Genomic DNA, 24734 nt, shown 5'->3' with positions numbered 1-24734 from the left:
CATGATTATTGTAAGGAAGACAGTGATATAGGGAGATGAGAAAAGAGAAATTGAGTGGGGATTTTGGCTTGAGTCAAGCAGTGCTTTCAGTTTTTTTTATTATATAATTCAGAATCACTTTGTGATATTTTAAGATAATCTGAAATTTGTGTGTGGAATACCCTCTTTTTAATTTTGTGTAGTCCTTTAAGATGCCTGTGAGCATTTGTAAATCTCCACAGCTTTATATTAATAATTATGTACAGATAGTTAATTTTATGTTAAGAAAGTTAAAAGAGCTGGGCAGTGGTGGCACACACCTTTATTACCAGCCCTAGGAGGCAGAGAGGCAGAGAGGCAGAGAGGCAGAGAGGCAGAGGCAGCCAGAGCTCTCTGAAGCCAGCTTGGTCTATAGAGGGAGTTCCAGGACAGTCAGGGCTACGCACAGAAACCCCATCTTGAAAAACCAGAACAAACAAAAAAGTCAAACAAACAAACAAACACTTTAATATTGCCCTCTTTAATTCTTCTTTTGAATAGTTTCTTATTTGAAAGTACTGGCAACTGAGGTTGTCTGTTTCTTAGAGTTGGTACTTGATGAAGATTATTCACATGTGAGCTTTTCTTTGTTTGCTTATTTTGTTTTGCTTTCTTTATAGTGATGCAGGTGACCTGGAGCTTTTGGGCATGCTAGGCTAGCACTTCACCACTGAGCTACACTGCCATCTCATTGTATAAGGCCTTTAGTAGAGGGTCGGGATTGGTAGTATAATACCTGTTGTTTTGAGGCATGAATTAAATGTGGCCTTGTTTCTTAAATTTGGTTTTGTTTCTTAAATGTTTATTAACACTTCATAAATAAAGCTTACATAATTAAGTAGGAGAACATATTTGAAAAATTATTATTTTATGTGCAAGTGTTTTGCTTGAATGAGTATATATATATATATATATATATGTATGTATGTATGTGTGTGTGTGTATGTATATATATATACATACATACACACACACACAATCAGCTGGGAACTGAAATTAAGTCTTCTGCAAGAGCACCAAGTGCTTTGAAACCGTGAACAATCTCCCCAGGCCAAATGAAGACTAAAGAAAAAGTGGACATAATTGTGTCTCTTAAGATAAATGTTACTTGCTGGGCAGTGGTGGCACATGCCTTTAATCCCAGCACTTGGGAGGCAGAGGCAGGCGGATTTCTGAGTTCAAGGGCAGCCTGGTCTACTGACTGAGTTCCAGGATAGCCAGGGCTACACAGAGAAACCCTGTCCCAAAAAACCAAAAAAAAAAAAAAAAAAAGATAAATGTTACTTGGTTCAAGTGCAAAACATACAGTTTTATGGATAAATAAATCCGAGAGATAAAAAAATATTTTAAAAACCTGTGTTATGCAGATTTTATTGTATCGATTAATTGAAATATGAATCCTTGGATAGAATTTGAAATCCTTAATTGCATAGAGTATTAGAATTATTAAGTTAAACAACTTATCTATAACATGTTAACTTAACATGATATGTATTCACAGTTCCTTTTCAAAATGAAGCATTATGTCTTAAGAGCTGGGGTCTGGATAGATGCTCAGTGGTTTAGGGCATGTATTTTGTGGTAGAGCACTTGATTTGGTTTCCAGCTTACAGCCATCTGTAATTCCTCTTCTGGCCTCTGTAGGCACCTGCACTTATGTGCATATACACCCACACAGACACACAAACATGCACAGTAAAAAAGAAAACAACTGTTAAAAAATACTCTCAGAACTAGTTGCCTTGAAAATAATTTTATATACCTCAAGAGATGATGTGAAAAATCAGGAAGAAAAATGGCAGTGTTAATTCTTAGGAATGTAAAATTCTACATTGTCCTTACTTTGATTGGCACAGGTAAAAATGGCTCTCTGAGATGAGTGTCTCTAATGGAACATAGCTTCCAGTTACTAAAACTCAGTATCCTGTCAAGTTTCAACTCCCCAGAGTATGTATTTCTATTGAAAATAGTCTAGTGTACTTCTCTTGTCTTCCTTGAATTTCAGTTTGGAATTGCAGTTCTACCTATACTTTGAGAATGGGCAGGAAAATTCTTCATTATGATAGTCGTGATGATAATTACATAGTGCTGAAATTTAACCCAGGGCCTTGCATATGGGTAACATGCTTTCCATTGACCTCTGCCTCCAAGGCAGTCTTGATATTATTGTTATTTTGAATTTTATTACATTAAAATTTTCATTTTGTGTCCTTGTATGAGTTGTATACCTTGGCAAGCATGGGAAGGCCAGAGGACAACTTGTAGGAGTCACTTCTCTCCATCTAGAGTGTGGATCCTAGGAATTAACTCGGGTCGTCAGACTTGGCAGCAGGTACCTTTAACTACTGAGCCATCTTGCTCCAATAGGGTTTTGTCAGTGGCAGTTCTTTGTTTTTGTCAGCCTTGAAAATTTAAGTATGACAGTGTACAGGTTCCACAAAGTTTAAAGTCAGATTACATTACTGTTAGTTGAGCATCAGTTCAAGCATATACAAACATGTATCAAAGCAAGCATGAATTTCATTTTTAATGAAATAATGGAATTGCTTTAGTATATGTTTATGACATTTGTTTTTGTTAATAGTATCTTTGTGCATGCTCATGATAATTTCTTTTTTTTTTAATTAGGTATTTTCCTCAATTACATTTCCAATGCTATCCAAAAAGTCCCCAATACACTCCCCACCCCGTCCCCCACCCACCCACCCCCACCCCTTGGCCCTGGCATTCCCCTGTACTGGGGCATATAAAGTTGGCAAGTCCAATGGGCCTCTCTTTCCAGTGATGGCCGACTAGGCCATCTTTTGATACAAATGCAGCTAGAGTCAAGAGCTCTGGGGTACTGGTTAGTTCTCATGATAATTTCAAATACCATGAATAAGAAATTTATTTACATTTTATTTCTGAAAAACTAAAGGGCCTGTCAAATGAATATGAATATTGCCATTAAATTTCTGTTGTCCACTTTATGTATGCTTGTATGATTATAGTTCCCTGCCATTAAACATACTTTCAGATCACCATTAGATGTGTACAGTCAGTGTACAAAGTAAAATTTAAAAATTTAAGTAAGGGGTTGGAAGAATGCCTCAGTGGTAAAGCATTTATTTTGTAAACACAGAACTTGAGTTTGATTCCTATACTCAGGTTTAAAGGCAGTATGTTGTGTTCTTGGAACTCCAGTGCTAGGGAGGCTGGGCATGAGGATCCCTGGGGCTCGCCGACTAAGCTGTTTAGCCTAATTGGTGAGCTTCAGCCGAGTAAGAGAGCCTGTCAAAGGAGGTGGATGGTGTTCCTGAGGATCATACCTGAGGTTGTCATCTGGCTGCCATGCGTACATTTGCACCCGAGCACACATGCATTTCCCCCCCCCCCCACTTTAAATGTCTAAACAAGATTACTTAAATTACCTGGTTTTGAAGGAAGTGGGAAAAACCCTAACAAATGCAGTTACAACAGAAAAAGATTTTAAATTAAATTATAAGTAATTATTATTTTTTTTTTTTTACTTATTTGGATCATCTCACTGTTTCCTTTACAGTAGTAGTACAGATCGGAATTGACTCAGCACTGCTCAGACTCATATTATTGCTGGTTGTATTGGTACATGCCTACAACCACAGGCATCTAGGAAGCTGAAACAGAAGAAGTACAAGTTTGAGGCTAGTCTGGGCTACATGTAGAGACCCTAGCTCCAAAAAATAAGGAAACATGCATACACATGTACATGTGCTTGTGCACACACATAACACATTATGCAGGAAATTTTCTCATGTTTAATTTGGCTGATCAGCCCAGTAAATTAGCTGTTTTTATTGCGTTGTTAAAGTAAAAATCTAAATAGTATGTTATTAAAATAAGTATAATTAAAATAGAATGGATTAAAATTAAGGCTTTCTAAAAATACTTTTGAATATAGAAGGCTATAAGTGAAATTCAGTTTTGGTCTCCTTTACAGGAATAGCTATTCAGTCAGACAGAACCACTTACACGTTTTGCAGTATCTTCCGAGGAAGTCAGAATCTGAGCCAGCATGAAGATTGAATCTTGTCTTTGGTCTGATTTACCTTTATTGTAACCATGTGCAAGGTGGAGGTTATAGCATGGAAACTAAAATCTTAGTAAGTGTGATTTTTTTTTTTTTTTTTTTTTTAATTTTAGCTATCCAACAGTATCCTTTCTATGGTGAAGTTGTCCTCTTAGCAAACGTCACTGTGTATGTGGGCTGTAGATTTAATAGACAGGAACAGAATAAATACACTTATAAAGTGATTTGGCTTTCCAGGTTTAGGAAGGAGAAATACCTATCACTCTGCCTAGGAACCTTTTCTCTTTTCCTTGTTAAAATAGGTCATAGGGAAGTACTATGTTTAGAACAGATTGAAAAATTGAGAGGTTGTTTAGTGTTCTAATTTAAGTCATTAAAATATCATTAAGTTTGCCATATAAACTGCTTCACTTATGAATTAGTTGTCATTAAATAGTAAAGTCTTCATTATTGTGTATTGTTAGTAAATCCACGGTAGAGTCCTGAGAATGTTGACTGACTTACTTGTCTCTCATTACGTAGCCCAAGCTAGCTTCAATCTCAAGATCCTCCTGCTTCAGCCTCCTGGGTGCTAGGACTCCAGGCATGTCCAGCCCTCCCGCTTCTAGGACCTCTTAGATAGATAGCAAGTATATTTTTAATATAAACAAACATTTTAGTGTATGCTAATTTTTCAGATATCAAATATGAACATTTAGAAATAGATTGGCATGCTTATGCTAATAGTTTTCTTAGAGATGGTCTGTCCATTTGAATTTCTTGAGAGTATAAGTAATGTAGAATTTTTAATGTTCCAAATATAATTATATTTTGAGAATACAGAATATCAGAATCATTTCTAGTTTATAAAGTTATTTTGTTAATTGTGATTAGTGCTCATCAGCATATTTTCTGTCTGTGCTAATTCAAAGCAGTGAATAACTAGCCACTTTCAAGCTATTTTCCTCCCTTAGCAAGGATAATTAGGAAAGACTTTGAGCTTCTGAAATCATGGATTAGACATACTACAAATAGCACAGTCTACATTGTTTGCAATTTGTGAGTGGTTATTTAAGGTTCTATTTGGTTTGTGTTTTTTCTCTTGCCTGCAAGTCTTTTTAACTTTTCCTAAACTAATGGTGACAGCTGAGCTGAAATTAAGTAATTTCTATTAGTGACTCGCCTATTTTTATCTTCTTTCCCTGTAGAAAGACTCTGTATTCATCTCCTTTTATCACTTCAGCAGTCCAAAGTAAACTTTCATTAAACCCTGAAGTCTACGAGCTTTTTTTTTGAAATTTATCTTTACTATTTTTGGAAATCCCCCCAAAAAAGTAGAATAATCCAATAAGAAATATACATGTGTCTTTTAAGAAATATATATTTTCTAAGTTGAAGGGTATTTTTTATTTTGGGGGCATATTTTCAGAGATGTAATTATGTAGCTATTATTTTAATAACAATGTCCTAATTATTTATAGCTTCCTGCCTGACATAACTCACTTCAAGAAGTACACAATGTCAGAACATGGGATTAAGTGGGCCTGTGAATATTGTACGTATGAAAACTGGCCGTCTGCAATCAAGTGTACTATGTGTCGTGCCCAGAGACCCAGTGGAACAATTATTACAGAAGATCCATTTAAAAGTGGTTCAAGTGATGTTGGTAGAGACTGGGATCCTTCCAGTACTGAAGGGGGAAGTAGTCCTTTGATATGCCCAGACTCTAGTGCAAGACCAAGGGTTAAGTCTTCATACAGCATGGAAAATGCAAATAAATGGTCATGCCACATGTGTACATATTTGAACTGGCCAAGAGCAATCAGATGTACCCAGTGCTTATCCCAGCGTAGGACCAGGAGTCCCACAGAATCTCCTCAATCCTCAGGATCTGGTTCAAGACCAGTTGCTTTTTCTGTTGATCCTTGTGAAGAATACAATGATAGAAATAAATTGAATACAAGGACCCAGCATTGGACTTGTTCTGTTTGCACATATGAAAACTGGGCTAAGGCTAAAAAATGTGTTGTTTGTGACCACCCCAGACCTAATAACATTGAAGCAATAGAGTTGGCAGAGACTGAAGAGGCTTCTTCAATAATAAATGAGCAAGACAGAGCTCGATGGAGGGGAGGCTGCAGTAGTGGTAATAGCCAAAGAAGATCACCTCCAACTACAAAACGGGACTCGGAAGTGAAGATGGATTTTCAGAGGATCGAATTGGCTGGTGCTGTTGGTACCAAGGAGGAACTTGAAGTGGACTTTAAAAAACTAAAGCAGATTAAAAATAGGATGAAAAAGACTGATTGGCTATTCCTCAATGCCTGTGTGGGTAAGTTTCTGGGTTTTTGTTTGTTTGTTTTGGGTTTTTTGTTCATATGTTTGGGGTTTTTTTTGGCTTTATTTTGAATAAGATGGGAAAAGGCATTGAAATGGCTTGAAAATAAGAGGAGGGTCAGTATTACTTTGCATTTGACTTATTTGGTGTGATAGTTCATGTATGCTTGCATAAAGTTCTGTATCTGTGACCTTGTCTGCCTTGTGCCAAAGTGTCCACATTTACTTGTGAACATGCTTTTTAAGTTAAAGAGACTGTTAACACATCTGTGAGAAAGTATATACTTGGAGTTTGAAATTGTTTCTCTTATTTATTGTAACAAGATGTGACAGAGCAACACCAGCTGTTGTTTCTGAATGTTTGTAAACAGTGTGAGCATCTTGTGATGATAGAGGCTTTAGTCAGAAGTTAAAAATATCATAAAAATGTGTGACTCCAAGAAGTTGAACGAAGATAATATTTATTGACCTTGAAAATGCTGATGTTAACTTAATATGAATGTCATGTAGTAAATATTTATACACTGGGTAGAACTGATTTCACATAGCCAGCTAATGCGAATCCATAGTTCAGATTATGATTTATGGGTATTGTGTTTTTAGTTCTTTCATAAACATATAATGTTGGGCCCGGCTGTTTGTGTAGAAATGTTAAAGGACAGAGACATGTAAGAGGAAGTTTTTCTCCATCTACTAGCTTAATGAGTTAATAACTTGTGCTATAAATCATAAAAGCTGTTAATTCTGTTTTGTTTTGTTTGAGATAGGGGCTTTCACCTTGGTTGTCCTGGAACTCATTATATAGACTAGACTGGCCTTGAACGCACAGAAAGAACCCTCCCATCGGAAGGTGCTCATGTGACTTTAAGTCTCCCCTCCCATTAGTAGATTAGTTGTTTGCATTAGTTATTTATTTCCCAGACAGGGTTTCTCTGTGTAGCCCTGGCTGCCTTGAAACTCACTCTGTAGACAAGGCTGGCCTCAGACTGAGAAATCCCCTGCCTTTACCTCCCAAGAGCTGGGATTAAAAGCATGCGCCACCAGTGCTCAGCAGGTGTTTGGGTTTTATTTAAACTATTTCTATGGGCTGCTTACTTTGATGTTCACTTTTGTTTAGAAATACTTGAGTGGTTTATAAGGTTAAACTTGGTGTGGAACCATAGCTACCTTCCACTCCCCATGTGATTTACCCTTTTTGGATGTAGCCCCATGAGTCTGGAAGATATAGATGTAGTGCTCAAGAAACCTGGAGTTTCTTCTTTAGGCTAGAGACATGGCTCAGCACCAGAGCACTTTTTGCTCTTCCAGGGGACCTGAGTTTGGTTCTCAGCACCTATATCAGATGGGTTACAACCATCCATAACTCCAACTTTAGAGGATCTTCTGACTTTCATGGGCACCGGTACCCAGGTGTACCTAGCCACATGTACATACACACCTACATATAATTTAAAATAATAAAAATGAATCTTAAAAATAAAAGAAATCTGAAATTTTAGACATATTTTAAAAAAATTCATGTGTTTGATTGTTTTGCCTGAATATATGTCTGTTCATCACATGTACAGTCCCTTGCACAGACCAGAGGGGAATGAATTCCCTGGAACTGGAGTTAAGGAGGGATTGGGAACTGCATTGTGAGTGCTGGGAATTGAACTGTGATCCTCTGGAGAGCAGCCAGTGCTCTTAACCCATCTTTTCAGCTCTTAAATTTGAGGTTGGTTTTTTTGTTTTGTTTTGTTTTTCGAGACAGGGTTTCTCTGTATAGCCCTGGCTGTCCTGGAACTCACTTTGTAGACCAGGCTGGCCTCGAACTCAGAAATCCGCCTGCCTCTGCCTCCCGAGTGCTGGGATTAAAGGCGTGCGCCACCACGCCCGGCCGAGGTTGGTTTTTGTTATGATTGTTGTTTTTGTTTTTAATTTATAATGTCCAAAAGTATGTCCTAGCAGTTTGAAGCTTAGTCTTAGCTCCTAGAGTTCAGTCATGATAGACTTTTTTTATAGGTGCTGGGCATCTCAACTCAGGGCCTTTATGGTTGAGTGGCAAGTGCAGCTGACTGAGTCCTAACCTGTCTTTTAAATTGTCTTTTTCTTATTGTTTTATTATTTTTTTGAGCTGAGGTCTTTCTATGTATCCTTGGTTGTGCTATTTAGACCAAGCTTGCCTCCAACTCACAGACATCTGCCTGCCACTATGTCAGTTTTCTCCTTTTTACTATTATTTTGAGACTAGTTCTCAAATTAGTCCAGGTTGGCTTTGAACAGACCACGTAGCTTTCCTAATCTTCCTGCTTCTACCTTCTGGCTGGTAACAATCTGCTCATGTGCTTCGGAGTAAGTAAAGTTTTTCAAAGATTCTATAAGGTCATCTTTGCATTCTGACACCCTCATTCCCACCCCCAATTGTTTACCACGGGATTCATCTGCTGTTATACTTGGCTAATAGCTTTCTCTCTCTCTCTCTCTTTCTTTTTTCTTCTTTCTCATTTCTTCAGTCCTGGGGATTGAATCTAGGGCTTTGTGTATGCTGAGCTTGTCCACTGAGCTATATCCCCAATCCTCTTTTCTGAGACAGGTCCTGAAAAAGTTGTTCAGGCTAGCCTTGAACTCACTGTGTAGCCCGGGGAGGCTTTCACTTATGCTATTCCTGCCTTCAGAGTGTCTGTACCACCTTCTCTGGTAGCTACCTTTATTCTGTTTTTTATAGGTCAACCTCACAGACCTTTCCTCTCTCTGAATTGAATAGTTTGTTAAATTGGTTTCTTTGGGTCTTTTCTCTACTTTGTGTGTGCGCTGGGAGTCAAAACCAGGAATATGCTAGCTAAGTGTTTTATCCCTGAGCTAATACTATAGCCAGCATCAGGTTTTTCTCAGATTACGCCTTCTCAGGGAGACCCTCTTAACATTCCACCCTAGCCCTGTCCCACTGCTACTGGGCTTTCCTTTTTAATCGTATTTGCCACTTTCTGATGCATTTTTCATCTTGTTTACTATTTGTATTTTCTTTGAGATTTATGCTTCTTGAATGTCAGGAATTCTGTTTTGTTCATAGCTGTATCCTCATACTTAGAAAGGTCCATCCTCAATATTGTGTCATGTGTGAAAGTGGGTTACCTTTCTAAAGTATAGTAAGGTATTAAAATGTGCTTTTTTGTCAGCTGCAAAAATATTTTTATATTTGCGCTAATATTTCAGTTCTTATAACTTAATTCTCTGAAAAATCAGTATCTGAAGCAGTTTCCATCTTGATGCCAGTTGTCTTTTTGGCCCCTTGCTAGAATCCTGTGTACTGAGCCCAAGCTAGCTTGCCCAATTGTAACTAGAAACATAGCTTGATGATATAAGATTTGTCAGAATATGTTTGTCCATTTGGTTTTACAAGCACCCTGTTCATTAAAAAAAATACTGTGTAGGTTTTCTACATGGAAACAAATGTAACAGGGCTGAGGAGATGGCTCAGTGAGTTGTTTCCTAAGCATGAGGACCTGAGTTCACATTCCAAATACCCATGGAAAAAAACCCAAAGGCCCTGGTCCTATAATGCCTTCCTGCAATCTCAGAGCTTGAAAGTAAAGATAAGAGGATTCTCTCTGGCCTCCACACATGCACATAAATGTCAGTCCATCTTCACACGTGTGCATATACTTGCATGTAACACACGTATAAACACAACTTGCTTAGGTATTAATGGTAGAGCGATAGATATTTGCAACTTGTCTAATTGAAGATTTTTCTCAAGGAAGTAAACTGGTAAAATTGTATTAGTGGTATTTTTTTCTTTATCTGTGAAATACAAAATGATTAAACATGTAATTAGTCACATATTGTCATTAAAATTTAGTTTTGAAATCCATATGTAGTTAAGTGGAAAGGATATTTTACAATAATGCAAACAAAATTCGATTAAATTACACTGAAGAAAATCAGGCTAGTTTTTGAGAGATTGTTATACTATTACTTGGGATGGTATAAGGTTTTATATCAAGAAAATGAACATGTTAAAACAAAACTATTGAAGATACTTTGAGACTAGGGTGTCTATTTAGCTTAGGCTGACCCCAAATTCTGGATCCTCCCACCTCTAACTCGTGAACGCTGGGGTTAGAGGAGCATACCAGCACACTGGGCTGCTCCGTCTTAAGAGCTTCATTGTTGTAACTCAAGAGAGATCTATAGTAACTTGATAGAGCAGCAGTGGAAAATGAATAAAGCTTTTAATTATATTTAAAAAATTAAAAATATATTTATTTTATGTGTATAAGTGTTTTTCATTTATGTGTGCATGTATGTGTACCATGTGTGTAACTAGTGCCCATGGAGGCCAAAAGATAGCCTTGGAGTTATTGCTGGCTGCTTGGCGGTTTCGCTACCATGTAGGTGCTGGGAACTGATCGTGGTTGGTTGTTTTTGTTTTTTTGTTTTTGTTTTTTTTTTTCGAGACAGGGTTCCTCTGTGTATCCCTGGCTGTAATGGAACTCACTCTGTAGACCAGGCTGGCCTCGAACTCAGAGATCCGCCTGCCTCTGCCTCCCAAGTGCTGGGATTAAAGGCGAGCGCCCCACCCCCCCACTTGATCCTGGGTTTTAAAAGAGCAACAAATGCTCTTAACTACTGAGTCATCTCTCCAGCTCTCAACTAACTGGGGAGGGAGGAAGAGCACCAGAAAGATTCTATTTAGTTAACACCACTTCTCAGGTCCTTTAGAGTTCTTTGGTTGTATGGCAGAAGACATTGTGCAGAGGCTGACTTATGGAGGCATGCTGCTACTAGGCTTTTCTGCACAAAGGTGGTTGAAATTTCTGTATTGCTAGAGTACTAGATTGAAAGGATCAGGTTCTTGAACTTTTGAATAATATTTGATGCCTGTGAATGCTAATGTTTTCAGTGTTGCCTCTTTTTGAAGGTAGTAAAATAAAGGGACATATAGGAAGCTTATTGTTGCCTGCAGTTGTCTGTCTCCTGCTATAGTTCACAGCGTTCCAGGAGTCAGTTCAGTCACATTAGTTTCACTTAATGTTTTCTGTGTGTGTGTGTGTGCGCGTGTGTGCGCGCGAGCACGCTATTTGTGTTTGTATTTTACCAGCCAATATACTACATACACTACAACTATTTGGACAATTTATTTCTCATCTTTAGAGCTCTTCCCTTCTTTAGGAGTTCCTTTGTAGTCATTACTTCTGTGTTGTGGGCTCAATAGCAGATTTTCGTTCTAATGTGTCAGTTTTAGAAATCATTTCTTGGGAATTTAGAGAGGAAGTTAATAAAACAGTTCACTACCTTGTTAGTTTCAGTTGTGGTCAGTAGTGGTTATTCGAGTGCTAAATTGTAAAATGTAATTCATTAATTATTTTTTTTTTTTTTTTTTGAGACAGGGTCCATGTATATGTCCAGATCTGCCACCAACTGTCTTGGTAGTGGAGAGTGACTTTGAATTCCAGTCCCTCATGCTTCCACTTTTTGAGTACTGAGGCAATGTAACACTTTGCCTAGTAAACTTTCATTGTTATACTTGCCAAACTGATTATTTTACTGAAAGATTCCTGATTTAGTGTCCTGTTTCTTTTTCTTTTCTTCCCCACCCTCCTTGTTTTTTTGAGACAAGGTTTCTCTGTGTAGCCCTGGCTGTCCTGGAACTCACTCTGTAGACCAGGCTGGTGTCGAACTCACAGAGATCTGCCTGCTTTGGCTCTTGAGTGCTGGAACTAAAGGCGTGCGCCACCATTGCCCGGTGTGTCTTGTTTCTTAATATGTTACTTACGAATGAAGGCAGACCAAGAAAGATAGATCTGGGATAGTATTAGTTAATAGTCTTTGACATTTAAAACTGGACAATTCTGCCTTTTGATGAAAATATTCTATTAAAGGCTTTTAATTGAAGAAATATGTTCAGGCTCCTGTAGCAAATCTTTGGTACTGTATCTGTAAAAGGAAAGTAAACTTTTAAGATGCTGGCAGTGCATTTGTATGGCCTTACTTAACTGTGTTTGAACACTTCATGACACTGAGGATTTCATAAAACAAAACAAAACAAAACAAAAAACAACAACAAAAACCCAACAAACAAAACCAGAAAAGAAAAACAAAACTTCAGGAATGGAGTATGTAAAGCAAATTGGTGTTTGGTGCTGGTAGATGTAGAACTCTGTCAGTTTTCTTCAGGTTGTTTCTGGTATGTTTGAGACACAGTTTCTGGCCTTCAGAAATGATTGATTACATAGGCTTGCCAATTAGCACTTTGTACCTCTTATGCCAAGAAAGGAGATGTGGCTGACTGGCCGGCCTGCCTTCCAGCCTGACTTCCTTCCTTCTGCTTTTTATCAAACCCAGGGCCCTATGCTGGTGATTCTTGATTATGTATATGATTATATGATATAATGTATGCATCATTAAATTATTAAAGACCTTTATTTAATAAATGGACTGTAACTGGATGTAGTGGCATATATAAGTCTCAGCACTTAAGAATCTGAGGCAGGAAGATTGCCAGAAATTTGAGGACAGCCTGAACTACATAGTGGACTATAGAACTATGTACTTAGACTCCGAGTTACAGTAAGATTAAAATCATTACGTTTTCTTTCTTCATTCCCAGTCCTACAGACAGCTCCTATCATCAGCCTATTCTGAGAAACATCACAGTCTGTGTGAAAGACACAAGCAGAGCACAGGATGATATAGTCTTGCCTTCTTTTTTCATTGTCTACTTTGTCACTATTTGGTGCCTGTCTTCTCTCTTCCTGGCCTGTTGCTCCTGAAACACTTGAGTTAGTCAAAGACCTGTGACACTTTGCTCCTAAATCTTTCTTTTAGTATATTTTCCAATAACACGGGCATTTCCCCCACAAAACTCAGGATATAATTATGCAGGAGATGGAGTACTGAAGTCCACATTCATTAGTTCCTCTGATTGCTCTGCCCCACCCTGTTAAGTCAAGGCAGATGATATTGCATTCAGTTATTTTGTCTGTTCAGTGTTTTAGTCTAGAGCAGTAACAGTTTTTTTTAATTATAATTTTATGGCATTAATGTTTGTGAAAATTTCAGTTTTTTAGAATAACTCTCAATTTGGAATTTTAAGGTTTTCTGTGATAAAGATTCAACTAGGTGTTACTTTTAGGAGAGAGGAATACTACAGAGTTGACGTTATCTAACAGTGCTTCTGAGATCTCTGAATAATGCCTGTGTATCATTGTCTTCTATATTATAAGATTTATTTCTTTTATGTATATGAGTGTTTTGCCTGCCTGATGTACCATATGTATGTGGTGCACAGGAAAGCCAGAAATGTACATTGGATCCCTGGAACTGGAATGATAGGTGGTTGTTAGCTGCCAGGTATGGTGGCTCATATTTGTAATTCCAACTCTTGAAAAGTAGAGATAGGAAGATCAGAAGTTTTAAGTTTCCAGCTATGTAGTGAGTTGGGATGCACAATGCCCTGTCTCAAAAAAAAATTTTTTTTTCATCTTTTAAGACCTAAATATATGGGCCAAGGAGGTGGCTTAGTGGGTAAAACTCTCATTGCATAAACCTGAATTTGATCCCTGGAACCCATGTAAAGGCGGAAGGAGAGACCAGATTCCACGGAGTAGTTCTCTGAGCTCCACATGTGCACTCGGGCACACATGTCCCTCTTTCTCCATCACACCTACACAGCAACACAGTAGTTAATACAGATTAAAAAAAGAACTAAATAATATAATACAAACCTGAATTACTGTTTTAGTTACTTATCTCTTGCTGTGATAATACACCTTGACCAAAGCAACTTACAGAAGAAAGTGAGTTTATAGTTTCAGTAGAAGAGTCTATGAATGTCATGACAGGGTGCATGTCAGCAGATAGGCAGGCATGGTACTGGAGTTTGATCCCTTAGACTCACATGGTAGAAGGAGAGAACCAGCTATTACCCTCTGATTTCAATACATATGCATATCTGCTTCACCCCTCCCCTGGACATGGAATAAAAGAGGGAAAAAAGTTAAGGTAGAGAATGATGAAAGAGTTGACCTGAGTTTTACAGGCAGATACACAAAACTTAAGAGTCAAGAATGCACAGAAAGAATTCATCACAGTTGAACTGAAAAATAAAACATGGTAGACGTGACCTGTAGAAAAGGGTGAACTATTTGAGGTCTATTTACCTGGATAAGGAAATTTAGCTCTTGGTGTATCAAGGCAGCAGCAGCCTTTTGAACTGGACACCTGGGTTGGATAGTTATATAGAGAGAAGATAGGAAAGGACAGGATAATTTTAGACATGATGTGAGGACATATCATGTTTGTATTATGCATAAGGGCTTGAAACTGCTGTGCAGAATAAATGATCATTTTTGTAAGGGCCACCATTAGTTAAGCTATGGAACTTTTTCCTGCAGTAGCAAACGATGGAGACTTTGCTGTTTGATGTTTTTGGCTGTGATAGCTTTGTGCTCGTCTTCATGAACTCAGTATTTATATAACATGCTTTCTCACTTGATGATTCACTGACTGGATGACCACCAGCTCATGGTACTCACATCATATGCCACCAAGGATAGCGCTGAATGTGGCCCAATACAAAGAGCAAACTGAAAATATTCAGAGATGTGTGATTTCCTTCCCTAACCTCCCCCAACTTGATTACATGCTTGTTTTATTTTTGCACACAGGGAGTTGGGTAGGTTAGAGACCTTGGTTGTCTTGGAATTCAATCTGTAGACTAGGCTGACCTTGAACTCAGAGAGATCTGCCTTCTGCTTTCTGAGTGCTATGATTAAAGGTATGTGTTATCATGCACGGCTGATTACATGCATGGTTCATGAACTTTGAACTTTGTAGATGACAGTGTTGTATCCTAGTGTCTTAGTTTGGGTTTTATTGATGTGAAAAGGCACCATAATCCAGGTAACTCTTATAAACAATAACATTTAATTGGGACTGGCTTTCAGGTTAAGGGATTCAGTCCATCATCATCAAGGTGGGAAGCATGGCAGCATGCAGGCAGGTGTTACATGGTGTTGGAGGAGCAGAGAATTCTATATTTTGATTCAGAGGCAGGCAGAAGACTCTTCTGCAGTCAGCCAGGAGGAGGATCTCTCTTCCACTCTGGATGGAGCTTGAGCATAGGACATCAAAGCCCACCCCCACAGAAACACACTTCCTCCAACAAGGCCACACCTACTCCAACAAAGTTACACCTACTAATTTTGCCACTTCTCATGGGCCAAGCATATTCAAACCACCACACTTAGTGTTAGAAGGTTAGACACAGCTACCAGGCCTTTCTAAAATAGAATAATTTTAAACAAAGTCAATCAAGACACTGTGGCAGTATAGGATGTGTGTGTGTGTATAATTTTTTTTTTTTTTAAGATGGTGTTTCTCTATGTAGCATTGGCTATTCTACCCTGGAATTCACTTTGTAGACCAAGCTGCCCTTGAACTCAGATCTACCTGTCTCTGTTTCTTGAGTGTGTGTGTGCGCCGGGGATTAAATTTTTGTTGCTGTTTGGAAGTTAGAGAACCTTTGGGTTTGATTGCACTGGTGAATGTGGGTTTGGCATATACCATTTATGTAAATTCTGAAAGTACAGTTTTAAATTGTCCATTAAAAATAAAAAAACAAGACCCTTCCTTTCAATTGTATAGTTGAGTGATATTTTTGGTTATATCAAAACTGTAGGCCATGTTCATTTCTCTAACTTGCTAGTATTTATAAATACTTCTGATGGCCTCTACTAAAGATGGTTTTTATGATTTGTTCCTTTAAATCCTTTCAGTATGCATTTTGTAGTACTTTTATTTGCCCGTCAAGATCCCCTTTCTTTTGAAAGTACCTGTCATATTTATGACTTTGGAATTTATATTTTCATAATAGTTGGGTTAGTAATCTGATCAGAGATGGAAGAAAGAAAGAGCTCAGAGGTATAAACTATATTTGTTTCAGTGCTGTCATTGTTAATAGGTAATTTTAAAGGATTAGGAACTTTTTGACTTCCTTATTTCATTGAACCTTTCATTTTCCTAAAGAGGATGTTGTTTGTTTGTTTGTTTGTTTGTTTTCGAGACAGGGTTTCTCTGTATAGCCCTGGCTGTCCTGGAACTCACTCTGTAGACCAGGCTGGCCTCGAACTCAGAAATCCGCCTGCCTCTGCCTCCCGAGTGCTGGGATTAAAGGCATGCGCCACCACGCCCGGCTTAAAGAGGATGTTTTAATGAACAGTAAGATTGAAAAGAAGTTAGCCTTGATTATGTGTAAAAAAAAATTTTTTCAGAGAGATGGTCTAGTGTGCTGCTTTTGCAGAGGACCTGGGTTTAGTTCCCAATACTCACGTTGCAGCTTGCTGATTATAACTCCAATTCCAGGGATTCAACACCTTCTGGTATCCTCTGGTCCCAGGCATGTACATAGTACACATACATTCAGGAATGCAGTCAAAACACACATACGTATAAAATATAAATGAATAATTATTTTCAATTTCTGATTTCTCATTTATTGATTTTTTTTGAGGTCATTGTTCTGATACGCTGTTCTAGTAATAGAAATGGCAGGTCTGAGCTTGTTGACATTGGTTATAATGTGAAAAATGCAACTAGGAGGTAGTTTGTCTTGTCTGCTCCAATTATTTCTGTAATTTTGTCTGCTTGTGTGTAGTTGAAGGCACAGTTAAAAATACTAAGGGCATTTAAAATACAATTCAGCTTTTCACCTTGGAGAGATGACTTAATGAGTAAGAATGCTTGCTGTGTGAGTATGAGGACCTTAGCACCCTTAGGATCCTAGCACCCACGTAAAAAGCCAAGAGTAGCCAACAACACGTAACTCCTTTTCTTTATTAACGCCAGGGTTGTGGGCTCTCTGGCTTACCAGCCTATCTCCAGCTTCAGTGAGAGACTTTGTTGTAAAGGAATAAGATGGAAAATGATAGAGCAGGACACTCAGTGACATTTTCTCTGACTTCTGTAGCACACACACACATTCTTTCTCTCACACACACACAAAAATGCAATACTTGTTTGAGCATTAAAAGAGGTTCTTGCAAACATTTGAGTCCAGGTTATGATTAAACTACATCTAAGGATATTTTAAAAAATAGTTACTGGGTGGGATAGTTTCTTATTAGTATCAAAGTCAATTAAATAAGACTTAGGAAGAGAAAACTGCCTAATCAATACAACCAGCCACGTCTGCATCTTTCTACTGACCATCCTGCAGGACATTCTGAACACTACCACTTAAAACTAACTTTTCTCTTTAAGGGTTCCTGAAATTGTGCCTGCTGTCTCCAGGTCTACCCTCACCCCACAGCATAAACCATGCTGTGATGTTACACAGCTACCATAGAACTCCAGGGTAGTGTTGAGCTGGCCCATGTGGGTTCAGGTAAGTCCTGGCTTTTTTTTACCATTTGGCATTTTTTTCAAAGTTAGTTACCATTATGATTTTATGTCATAAAGGAAAATAAGGCAAAACTTTGAAAACTGTGCCATATATGGGGGAAAAAATAAGTCCATTATCTAAACATTTAATGAGCCAGCTCCAGATGCTTACCAATGGAGTTCCATAGTAGCTGTGAAGTCCTCAGTGAGTCTGACCCATGGCTTCAAAATATGTTAGGCTCCACTCTGGCCCAGTTTATTAGACAATGTGATGTGAGCTATTCCTGTTGTGGCAGCCTTTTAAAGATTTTATTTGGCAGCTAGTATTTGCTATACACTTTCATTTACTTAAAGTCTGAATAATTTAAAAAGTACATTAGCATCCTCCTTGTTTCTGATTGCCAGTAATTAGCTAATTTTGAGTGTGTAATGATATTGTGGTTGTTGGTTGGTTTGGAGTTAACCTCAGAGTCCTTCCAGTTCTCTTTTTATTTGCCTTTATAATAACACAAAGAAGGAGGGACAGGAAACACACAATATAAGTTTGTTAAATTAAAGGCTACTAAGGTATTTCAGTTACTTTTGGGAACATTATGAGTGGTCAGAAGCTTAAAGAGAAGGTATAGATAATACCTATCTCTTCTCTTAGAATGGTTTAACTTCCCTACTCCCAGCCGACCCCACCCAGCCTTTGTTCTATAAAGTGAGGGTTTATCGCTTAACATTTATTTGTGGCCCTTTCCTGCCCCTTCAGTGCTTCTGCTTTTTCTTACTTTTATCCCCGATGTTAGAAGTTGCTAAAAATGTAAAGAGCTCAGGGACATCTTTGTGGTTGTGTTGCCCTCCCACCTCCTAAGCAGAAAAATGTGGTGGCTAAAGTTTAATTTTATGACACAAGCCAGGTAGGTACTTTTAAACATCAAACTTACAGTGAAAGCTCAAGTGAAGAAACTCTAAACTTGATCAATAGTTCTTTCTAAGCAATATGTAGTAAAATATAACAAAACTTGGACAGTTTCATGATGCTCTCATGAACTTTGATCTGTAATAAATTAATAAATTTATTAATTTTTTTTTGTTTTTGTTTTTTCTTACAGATTAATTAAAAAATTAATCCTTGTAGATGAAAATTTACCAGTTAAACTATAAGCATGTATAGATAAAGAACACAATGGAATTACATATTCCAAAGTGTTATTAAAAAGAGGTATATTGGGCTGGAGAGATGGCTCAGTAGTTAAGAGTAGTTAAGACTGTTCTTCCGAAGGCCCTGAGTTCAAATTCCAACAACCACATGGTGACTCACAACCATCTGTAACAAGGTCTCATGTCTTCTTCTGGAGTGTCTGAAAACAGCTACAGTGTACTTACATATAATAAATAAATCTTTAAAAGAAAAAAAAGAAAAAGAGGTATAATATTGTACCTGTTTGTGTGCTGGGAGGTTGGAGTCTTTTTCCTGTCTCCTCTGTCTCCGGTCTGTGTTTTGGGGAACAACAGCATAGTCCTGCTTGAGTTTTAACAAAGACTTGAATGGGAGGGGAGAATTCACTATTTTTGATATTCAAATCAAATGAAAATTCTGACTGGCTCTGTGTATGTGACTCAGCGCTCTGAGGTGTGAGACATAAAGTATAGAGTTCAGTTTATAGTTTTGGAAAGGATATGTTGAAGACAGGCAGGCAGTAATGGCAGTTGTAGTTCCAGGTTTAGTTTGCTTAGGTTGGTGTGCCTTTGGTCTGATCTCACCCCATGTGCTAGTGCTAATTTCAGAAGTCCCTCGGAAACAAATGAAGAACTTGTAAGACATCAGCTATATAGTGACTTAACTGAAGAGGAAAGACAGAGTTAGAGGATCTTCTCTTCTTCCAAACCAAAGAGAGAAGTCACTTGGTATTTAGCTTTAGATTACCTGATATTTGTACTTTGGGGGAAAAGGTATTTGAGCACACAGCAGTTTCATACATGTCTAAATATGTGTACACATATGCATAAATCTTCCTCCTTGTCTATTCAGGTATACTGATCAAGCTCTTGGGCTACTTTTAGAACTTGGTGCATTTTATGTGTGATATGTATTTTATAAATAGATAATATTTTTAGGTTTTAAGCCAAAATCTGTAAAAGGTACAGAGATGTAGTGTTTTTTACTTCCTATTTTGGGGATCAGACCCATTGCCTTTTGATTGTTAGATATGTGTGCTATCACTGAATTATACTTCATCCCTAGTTCCTGCTCTGATAGAACTGAACGGGGGAAACACTTGTCTTTGTAAAGACTGTAGAGTAGGGTGCAGTGGCATATGCCTGTAGTCCTGTCAGTTGGGTGACTGAGGTGAAATTGCCTCAAGTTTGAGGTCATCCTTTAGTATACAGTGAGTTCTAGACTTGGACTACATTGAGAGGCCTTATCAATCAAAATAAAATAAATTACAGAAATAAAAGGAGATGGTGAGTATACCCAGTTTGAATACTACAAACTACATTAAATTATTTTCAGGCATTTTGTATACTTGAACATAATTAGAAATAGTAAACTCTTAACCCGATAGACAATTGTGATTTAAGCATTACTACTTATAAGTGCTCTTAAGGTTTGTGCTTCAGAAAGATGTTAGGTTGTCTCATGCTAACTCTACTACAGTTTGGTCCTAGTGACTTCTAGGGCACCGTTCTTCACAAGGATGTTTTGAAATCTCTATGTTTAAAGTGGATTAGGGTTGGCATTATAGTTGAACTGTGTGGCAAGCAATGTATTGACCCAAAATGCAAACTAAAATTTTTGTAAGAAGACATTCTTTTTTGTTTGTTTTGTTTTGTTGTGACAGGGTTTCTCTGTGTAGCCCTGGCTGTTCTGGAACTAGTTATGTGGACTAGGCTAGGTCTAAATGTGTGTGCCACCACTGCCTGGTGACATTCTTATTTAGTAACATGAGAGTTACAGTTGGTTGTTTTGTTTTTCTGGTTTTGAGATTAACCTAGGTCTTCATGCATGGCAAAAGGCTAGCCATCGGGCAAGCTTCACTCCTAGCCTAAATGTAGTCGGCTTTTATTTATAGTTTGAGTTGAAAAGTTTTGTTGTTATTACTTAGGCTCTCCTTAAGCTCTTAGACTCACTGGATCCTCCTGTCTGACAGACCTAAGAACTAGTACTATGCAGTCCACAACATCATGTATGTGCTCTTAGGAACCCTATCCTGAAAAGTTTGTATATACGTGTTGGGGTTTGGGGCCAGAGTTAGATTTGTAGAAAAGATCCATGACTTTTCAGAGTTTGAAAAATTGTAAAGCTGACCTTCATTCATGTCTCACAGATGTGATTTAAAAGGATTTTTGGGAAGATTGGTGTCATGTACTTACTGTCTTTTGTGCTTCTCATATTGCCTAGAGAGCACACCACAGATATCGTGTGAGTGTGAAAATTAAATGATCAATTTTAAGATTGGTTTCTTTAATAAAGAGGGGACTGTTGTGTTATACCAGGTGTAAAGAGCACCTTTATCTCAAGTCCTAATTCAACAGGCAATTAAAATGCCTTTCAAAAGCACACTAAGAATATGTTTAGTTAATTTTAGCATTTTACTTGTAAGAATGTTTTTTTCTGATATAACTTAGGAAACACAGAAAAAGTTTGGTAATTTGTTTTACTGTATTTATTAAAAGCTAGTGTGTATTATCACCCACCTCAAGGCTGTTTATTATCCATGCTGCTCAGTAAGTACTTTCTTTACTTAAAATTAATTTGTGTGATAGTTAATAACATAGTTAAATGGGAATAGAAGGTTTATGGCTTTGAAAAATGGTATTTATTTTATATTCCTATTCTAATTGTTTTATTTTAGCATATTTAAAATTGTATAAGGTTTCTTTTTAACAACTATCACTGCCCTGCCTGTGCAGTCCCCCCCCAACCCCCCCAAATAGACCATGCTGGCCATATGGAGATCTGTCTGCTTCTGTTTCCCAAGTGCTGGGATTAAAGGTATATACTATCCACTTTCTTTACAGACATTGTTTCTCTAGCATAGGCTAGCCTGAAAATCATTGTTGTAGTCCAGGCTTGTCATAAACATCCTGCCCTCTTGCTTTTATCTCCTAAGTAGAGGGCTGCAATGACAGTTGTGAATCAGTACACATAGACTCTTCATGAACAATTTGTAACATATATGAGGAAGTCTTAGGAGATTCTGAAATCAAAATGCTGTCAATTTTTACTTAAAATGAAAATTATTTTAGACCTACACGGCACAGTAGAAAGCTCTGTGTTTGTTCTGCTTTAAAAATGCAGTTAAAGGGGGCTGGAGAGATGACTCGGCAGTTAAGAGCACTGACCACTAGCGGTTCCAGTGGTCCTGAGTTTAATTCTCAGCAAAGACACGGTGACTCACAACCATCTGTAATGGGACCTGATGCCCTCTTCTGGTCTGTCTGAAGACAGCTACAGTGTTATCCTATACATAATATAAATAAATAATTCTTTTTATTAAAAAAAAAAAAAAGCAAGCAGCAGGTAAAGGGCAGAAACAGCCAAATAACAATTGAAAGCTCATGTACATCTCTTTGGGTTTTGCAATCAGGGTCAGTACAAAACAATAAAGATTCATTTCTTCTGTGAAGTCTAGTTTCTCAAACTAGGTTGTCCTCATTAATTTTAATCCATAGAATGGAGCCTAGCCGTGATGTGAGAGGTAAGTGCCAAACTAGGCAGTTCTAGTCTGGAAATTTTGAAATGTAGAGAAATACTAATTTTCCTTATTTTCTTTAGGTGATGTAAATGATATCCCAGGATCCAGGAAGGACAAAGAAATGTTTGAAAGAATTTAATGTGGTCACTTCATCTGTATATACCTTTTGAAACAAAATAAGTTCTTTTCTATGTTGGTGCTTGTTTTAGGTGTTGTGGAAGGTGACTTAGCAGCCATAGAAGCATACAAGTCATCAGGAGGAGACATTGCACGCCAGCTTACTGCAGATGAAGTACGCTTGCTGAACCGTCCTTCTGCTTTTGATGTTGGCTACACTCTGGTACATCTGGCTATACGCTTTCAGAGGCAGGACATGTTAGCGATATTGCTCACAGAGGTAAGTATGGTGTTGGGGTTATTGAATTTAGGGGTAAATAAATGTATTATCACTGAACTGTCACCAGCTTTAATGTTCTTATATATTGAAGAAATAAGTTCTTTAGTTTTTTTCATTATTATTGTTTTTGTTGTTACACTGTGGGTTGAGTATAGGGCCTTATATATACTAGTGTTTTATCACTGAGCTATGTTCCCAGCCCTAATTTTTATTTTTAATGTAACAGTGTTTTCTCAAACTATTCTTAAATGTTTTAAACATTTTACTTGGTTTTAAAAACTATTTTACATTTAAGAGATTTTAATAGTTTTTTTCAAGAAATATTTTTACTTATCATGTATGAATCTTTTGCTTGCGTGTATGTATATGAGTGCAGTGATTTCAAAGGCCGGAAGATATTGTTAGATCCCTTTGGAACTAGAGTTATAGTTGGTTGCTAGATGTTATGTAGGTGCCACAAACTAAACTCATATCCTCTGCAAGAGTAGCCAGTGTTCTTAACTACAGAGCCACCTCTCATGCTAGCTCCTTTCATAGTATTTTAAAGGAGACTCCTTCCCTGGTATGGTTTTTTTGGTTTTTTGATTTTTTGCTTCTTTTTTTTTTTTTTGGTTTTTCGAGACAGGGTTTCTCTGTGTAGCCTTGGCTGTCCTGGAACTCACTTTGTAGACCAGGCTGGCCTCGAACTCAGAAATCCCCCTGCCTCTGCCTCCCGAGTGCTGGGATTAAAGGCGTGCGCCACCACGCCCGGCTGATTTTTTGCTTCTTAAAAGATAGGGTCTCGTGTAACTCAAAGTGAGCTTTGTACGTAGCCAAGGATAGCCTTAAACTTCTGATCCTTCTCTGTTCCATCTCCCAAGTGCTTAGATTATAGACTGTCTTACCAATGTACCCTCTTCCCGTTTTGTGATGAGATATTACTGTGCTGCTTAGGCTGGCCTTGATCTCCCAGGGTCAAGTGATCCACCATGCACACAACATCTTGCTTTGAAATGCGTATACACACAGTTTTCTGAGTTGATGAAGTTGTTCATGTACACCATTGTCCCTAGCAATATAGCCTTTTGAAGCGGGGCTTTTCTCCACAATATTTGAGTCATTAGATTTTATTAAAACACATGGAGACTTATCTTTTATTTGTTCATTCAACTAAGAAATATTTATTCAGTACTTCTGCTGTATGCCAAGCTCTGTGGCTGAGGAGATATAATTGTGAGTATGCCAACTCTTCCTTTATTTAGTTCTAGAAAAGTGGAGACATGAATGGTGATTCTTACTGAGTACTTAGGGAAGAACTTGGGAGGTGTTTTCCCTTAATGCTTAGAGCAAATCCTATTTCAGCAAGTTTCTCTCTCTTCTTGCTCCTGCTCCTCCTGCCTTTCTTCCTTCCCCTTCACAGAATCTCATATATCTCATATGTCAAAACACAGACTAGTTTTCCACTTGTTATGAAACTGAGGATAACTTTGAACTTATAACCCTTTCCTTTACCTTCTGAGCACTGGAATTATAGGTGTGCACCGCCACACCTGTTTTATGTCATGTTAGGGATGGACATTGTGCATACAGGATACCTAAACCCCATTTCAAGTTAGCATGTGAGGTAAGCTTGGGGAGAAATTGAGTTAATTAAGACTATGATGGTATAAGGGATCCTATTCCTGAAGATATGACTTTATTATTCAGATAGGAGACTTTAGTTTTCATAACGAGATATAGAATAAAAGTACAGAAAGATAATTGTGGGTTCAGTTTTTGTCACTGTACATTTTTTGGGTATACTTTATATAAATATATAAATTGATTATTCAAATGTGCCAGTGTCCAGGATACTGTATGGAGATTAAAAAATATGCAAGGTAGATGAAAACTCAGTTTTATTGGCTAGCCATTGCATTTAATTTTC

The 24734-nt window shown here is 37.7% G+C and overlaps 1 protein-coding gene across 2 annotated transcripts in view; it reads left to right on the top strand.

Moving 5' to 3' along the window:
• The window catches only part of Zranb1 (zinc finger RANBP2-type containing 1), a 53782-nt gene that overhangs the window by 13115 nt on the left and 15933 nt on the right, over positions 1-24734 (top strand). Inside the window, exons 2-4 of one of the 2 annotated variants that reach the window (XM_021169126.3) lie at positions 3977-4139; positions 5527-6377; positions 22641-22828. In XM_021169126.3, coding sequence (XP_021024785.1) covers positions 4099-4139; positions 5527-6377; positions 22641-22828 — 1080 coding nt within the window. In that variant the 5' untranslated portion in view covers positions 3977-4098. The remainder of the gene's footprint in view (positions 1-3976; positions 4140-5526; positions 6378-22640; positions 22829-24734) is intronic. The other variant, XM_021169127.3, reaches the window with a different exon arrangement.

This window comes from Mus caroli, unplaced genomic scaffold (genome assembly GCF_978045245.1).
Source record: "Mus caroli unplaced genomic scaffold, Mus_caroli_1 scaffold_8, whole genome shotgun sequence".
Lineage (NCBI taxonomy): Eukaryota > Metazoa > Chordata > Mammalia > Rodentia > Muridae > Mus > Mus caroli.
Note: the sequence above shows the minus strand (reverse complement) of the source record. Positions and strands in the feature narration are given on the sequence as shown.